The sequence below is a fragment of the Schistocerca serialis genome, chromosome 6 (assembly GCF_023864345.2).
Source record: "Schistocerca serialis cubense isolate TAMUIC-IGC-003099 chromosome 6, iqSchSeri2.2, whole genome shotgun sequence".
Classification (NCBI taxonomy): Eukaryota; Metazoa; Arthropoda; class Insecta; order Orthoptera; family Acrididae; genus Schistocerca; species Schistocerca serialis.
Genome location: NC_064643.1, coordinates 437,344,493 through 437,350,492, shown reverse-complemented (window position 1 = coordinate 437,350,492; position 6,000 = coordinate 437,344,493). Strand labels below are relative to the sequence as shown.

Here is a 6,000-nt window from a genome sequence, read left to right as displayed (position 1 = left end):
AGGCAACCTAGACCACGCGGCTACCCCGCGAGGCTATGTGTGTGTGTGTGTTTGTGTGTGTGTGTGTGTTTTGTCTATTTCGGAGAAAGGCCTTCTTGCCCGAAAGCTCACTTCCAGACATTTGTTGTGCCTGTCTGCGACACAGCATCTCCGCTATATTGTGAATATCAACTATCCTTTTCATAATATTGTTAGATTTCATCCTGGATTTTTCATTGTTTGATTTTTTTCCTTTGGAGAGTTAGGCAGAATAGAAATTCCTGTTGGTCAAAAACGTACAGAATCCGCTTTTTGATTCTGTGAATATAGTTCTACAGTCTGTTTTATTGTATCTGTATGTTTTTACGATTTTGTACTGCTGACGTTTTCCTTTTGTTCCATTTCAAGTCACATTTCACAGCACATTCTATTTTATCGATATAATTGAACACAACGTATATTACAAATGAATACTTTTGGCTTTTTTTTTTGTATGTACGAGAACTTCTACATAAAGTGTGGCGTAAATTCAAGGACTTCAGAATTCCCTAACAGTAATTCAACCATGATACCTCTCTACAAGTAACACCGATATAAGTGATCAGTCTGGGAACGATGTCTGGTGTTAGTCATATTCTGCATAAACTGTGAACTTTAGTCTGTTCGCAATACCACTGAAGTACAGTCGCTTGCACGTTTATTTCTGATTTACATAAACTGTGCTGAGCTATGTACCATTACGTAATAAGCAAAGATGGGAATGACATAGTACTTGACTACGTTTATCGTAAGCTAATGCATCGTGAGCGAACAATTTTAAATAAGCTCCTTTGATTGACCCCATTAACAAGGAATCCTTCTAGTTCTGTAGAATTAGCTGCAGTAATTCACTGAGTACAAACATGTTCTCTTATTATCATGATTTTCATTTTCCTTTTCTTCCAAGATTGCTGGTTTGGTTATGGTGGGACAGAAGGAGGGAAGGAGCAACGAGGAAATGGAGAAAAAATCTTCTACTGAAGAACACAGTTATTGTAAATAGGAATTTTATTGATCACAACTTGTATAAGAGATATGCAAACATTATCAGTTGTCGCTGTACTTCATTTTGTAAGGAATGATGAATAAAAATTCTACTGTACACAAAAATTTTCCAAAAACAAGTAAATCCGAATTCCACAACTAAATACAAAGATTCTTTGGTTGCTAGCTGTTATGAAAGTCTTAGCAATGACTTGGTTTTCCTTAAACATAAGAACATGGTAAATTTTTTTGTAGGACGGTACATTAGTCATGAGACAGGTTTTATTTATGAAAAAAGATAACTGAATTACGATTGCCGTATGGCATCTGTGTTGCTGCAACCTGTGTTTAAACGCTGAGCTATGGAAGTGCCCGAAATTCCCATCAAGCTTGTGTAGTATTCTATCAGAACTGCAGGTCTTCAAGCGAGATGGGAACTTCAGCCCGAATCCTACATCAGAGGTATGCTGAAGGTACTCATCCTACAATTAAAGGTGCTTGTGTAGTATTATATACAGTGCATCTGTACATTATTCGAACAAAACGCTGTTTACATAAAATATATTTTGCACTCGCTCAGTAAAGACAAAGAAGAGAGTCAACTTGGGTATGTCATTCCCAGATAGAATAATTGTTTTGCGGGCATCGTATACATGATATATAAACCTGGCAGGCACATAGCAGTCCGGCCAGACAACCATTTGAAACATTTTAAATGTTTTACGTCGGTATGACTAAGCACTTTTGCGTTTATCAACAATTCACAATTTAAAGACTAGAATTAGGAAGAATATTTCACTCTGACAAACTGCCTTCCTAAGAGCACCACGTTTAATTACAAACCCCATCAGTTAGTAACTTTCATCAACCTCTTTCTTTTATAACATTCCTATATAGCAGTCAATTATATAGGACCCAAACTAGCAAACTGTGACGAAGATACATTGTCATTCGTCGAATTAGAAAACCAACATAAAGCAAACAAATAAAATGTATGTAACTAGAACAATAAAGAACAGTTCTTGGAATGAGCAACTGCTTTAGTTTGAAACAGTGTTCTAAAAGACACACAATATTAAAATAATTGTGTGTACATCGAATGACAATTCTGATCTGAGGGGAAATATACGAAATATATTTTAGAATAGCATTTTTATGCTATGTTATTGCTTCAGCTGAATGATATCCGGCTACAACGCTTTAAGAAGCTATGCCTACACTAATCAACGTCGCATATTTTTATTTTTGGTCCCAGTAGAGTGGCCCAGATACTTTGGTATTGTTTACACTTTTTTTTATAGGACGGAAGTCATACAGTGGACGGATGCCATCATCACAAACGATGAATCTAACCTAATTAAGTATAAAACATCAAAAAATCTTTGGGTTGAGTTGCAGTATAGAATAAGGCCACAAAAACAACCGACTCTTTCAGCTAACTAGGAAAGAGACAGCAACAAGAGACATCTTTGGCGATTTTTCCTCTTTCTTCACCGAACTATTTACCAACCATCCCTAAGTAGCATTATTGTTGAGGTCGTACTATCATTTCAGCGAATAACATTGTTTAGTAGTAGTGTTCCATTCCGTACTTACTTCTCGGAGCCCATAAAATATTTTTCGGATACCTGCTGTTAGTTTTATACGTTGGAAGAACATTATTTTATTAACCTACAACCACTTCAGAGAACTTCTTGTCATTTTGACTTAAATTCTATCGTTATGTATATAGTTTTAATTTTATGAGTTGTTCTACGTTTATCGTGGTTTACATGTTAATTTTGTTCTATATGCATCTAATGAAAATCACGGAAGCAGTACAAGAATAAATATCCATTGACCCAATGAAGCAATGTTAGAAAGTGGCCAGGTTGTTGTAGAGATACTGTCTCCACGTAGAAATGACTGTGCCATATAATGTTTTCACCTTACTGTAATGTAATGCTGTTTTGATGAAACATCCTTTCGCGTTGATAATTGATGTATAAATTACGGAAACATATCATCTCAATACAGAATGACGTTGTAGATGGCCAGTATTCTTTTAACGCCTACTGTGTTGTTTTTGGGCTATTTTAGAGGTGGAACTCTGTACCATGTGGGACTACATCGTTGGACGTAATATTGCAATATTATTTACATGGTTCTTGAAAATGTGAAAGGTGGCAAAGTGATAAATTTAATTTTTTCCTTGAATAATTAGAAATTTCTTTTTCATGACAGTTATATGAAAAAAAAAAGAAAAACTAACTGCAGCTCGAATACTACAGAGACATAATACAATGTGTGTGAAGCTGTGCTGCTATCTTTTTTTTAGAAGAATTTGTTTCCAGCCTGGACATTATTTTTAGAGTAGGGTAAATCACGCTGAAGTACGTTGTAGGAGCAGATGATTCGCCCAACATCCCAATGGAGGTGTCTCTGAAGCTTATCTGTGGTTGAGTTTTCAACGTACGCTTTCGGTTTTAGTGAACATATACATCAGCGTATGCACTTTAAATTGATAAGGGTTGTGCACTAAAAAACAGAAAAAGAAGTAGCTGCTGTAAAGAAAGACATTTCCACATTTCAAGACTTTTCAGTTGCAGATCCAGCAGCCCATCCTCAACGGAATCGGGAAAATTAAGAGAGATTTGTTCCCGTGAACGTGTAGTTTAGTGACGTATGTGCTGTAACATTATCGTCACACTCAGAGCACTTTTATAAAGCACTGCACAGATTACGTCACAAGTGAAGAAAAATATTCCGTACTCAGTCGCACACAGAGCTATTAACAGCAGTCTTTTTCTAGTGCTCCTATGTCGTTAAATGATAATGCTTCTCAACACACGATATACGATGGGAATTTTTAAATTTTTTTGTGTTTCAACACTTGATTGTAATGTAGTCTGCCGCTCTTTCCGTTTACAGCAGAAACTTCAAGCGACACGAGACAATAGTTATTGCCACTGCTGGCAACGCATGGTTCACAGGTTTTCACATGTCTGATCGTACTGTACGACGAAACGAGTTTTTTTCCCCTCATCTTCCTAACGTTGGATGATATAGATCAGAACCTCGGTGCGTGATGTGACACATCGTGAGAGAATAATTTGTTCATATCTTGAGGGTGTGGAGAATTTTCTTAAATGGTTAACTTCTTTCTTTGTTATGTAAACAGTAACTCTTAGAGAAACAAAAATAAGATTCTGTGCTTGTTGTTCTTAGCAGCATGCTGTCCATGCAATATTTTTCCTCATTCACGACTCGCTCTGTATAATGTCGTTTCCTTGTGTAATGACATACTCTCGAAACCTCATATTATAAATTTATTAAGTCTTCAACGTATTATGTCGCTGATTTCCGGTGACTAAAAGCCCGACGGGAAGTCTGACTCAATGCCTGACATGTGTGGCTCGAATGACGACCACTTCTTATCTTAACATTTCTGTAGAACATACACTAATAGTGACGAGTGTTCAACAATTCTGACACAGACCAAACACTTCAAGAGCAAAAGCTCATAAACATATGAGATAACACAAAATTAGTTGTCTTTACAGACTAGTTCTGGTAATATGAAATTAAAGGAAAGGAAATGCCCACTGTTGTCACTCATGATGGCTACACCACAAAATTCCTTCTCCTTCTTTGCACCAGCTGCCTATACAGCTCTTGCAACATAGTTATTTGGTATGATAGTCAGCTTGTGCATTATCACAGGATGTCTCTGATGTGACCGAGCCGTCTGTCACGGGTGTGTTCACCTCTGAATTGTTATCGGTGTAGCTGCGGAGTCAAGTGGGAGTACGGGCTCAAATTTTGGAAGGTGAGCTCCATCCTGTTCGATAAGAGTTCTGCACTTGGACGTGTGACCGAGGACAGCACCGGAAGCTCGAGCTGAGGCTGGCAGCCGCCGCGGCTTCAGGTGAGCGGCGCGCTGGGGTGCTGGCTCTCGCGGTGCCGGCGTAGGTCGACCTTGCGCTGGAACGCCTTCTCGCACAGGCCGCACGAGAAGGGCTTGTAGCCGGTGTGCTTGCGCATGTGCGTGATGAGGTTCGACGATTGGCTGAACGCCTTGCCGCACACGACGCACTTGTGCGGCTTCTCCCCTGCAACAGAGGCGGGCGAGCACCATGAGAAACAGCAGTGGCGGGGCTTCTTCAGCCGGCAGCGCAGAGAAAGCAGGAAAGAGCAAGTAACAGAACTCGAGGACATGGCGCCACCTCAAGAGGTTGTGGGCAGCCGGATATCTGATTTGCAAGAAATAGTGAAATTTGAATATACACTGAAGCGCCAAAGAAACTGGTACAGGCATGCGTAATCAAATACAGAGATACGTAAAAAGGCAGAACACGGCGCTGCGGTCGGCAACGCCTATAAAAGACAACAAGCGTCTGGCGCACTTTATTTATCTATTATTTATTTATTTATTTTATTATTTTATAAAAAATGGTGAATGAATGAGTGTGAGAATGTGTTAACTGTAATATGTATGAGTGAGTACAATGTATATATCGTGTGAAAGTGTGAGCGAACGGGAAAAAAATTTAAAAAAATAATAAAATAAAATAAATAAAATAAAAAAAATTAAAAAAATAAAAATTATTGTCATCCAGCCAATGTCTTTCTAAGTCATTTAAAAGAAGAAAAAAACAAGACAACCAAAAAGCTATTGTTTTAATGTCAATTTTTATTATTGAAGGCGTAGCCGCATGGCTTGAACTTCTATCCTCAGACATGCAGTCCTAGATGCCCCAATATATTCTGCAGCGGCGCAGTTGTTAGATTGGTTACTGCTGCTTCAATGGCAGGTTACCAAGGCTTGAGTGAGTTTGGTGTTGTAGTAGGCGCAAGGAGGATTGGACACAGCATCTCCGGGGTAGCGACGAAGAGGGGATTTTCCCGTTCGATCATTTCGCACGTGGACCGTGAATATTAGGTATCCGGTAAAATGTGAAATCTCCGACATCGCTGCGGCCGGAAAGAGATCCTGCAAGAACGAGACCAGCGACGACT

General features: G+C 38.9%; 1 protein-coding gene across 1 annotated transcript in view; it reads right to left on the bottom strand.

Moving 5' to 3' along the window:
* Window positions 1-1,077: 1,077 nt before the first annotated feature.
* LOC126484907 (zinc finger protein sens-like) overlaps window positions 1,078-6,000 on the bottom strand; it is a 98,879-nt gene continuing 93,956 nt past the window's right edge. Inside the window, exon 3 of the mRNA XM_050108506.1 lies at window positions 1,078-5,093. Coding sequence (XP_049964463.1) covers window positions 4,906-5,093 — 188 coding nt within the window. The 3' untranslated portion in view covers window positions 1,078-4,905. The remainder of the gene's footprint in view (window positions 5,094-6,000) is intronic.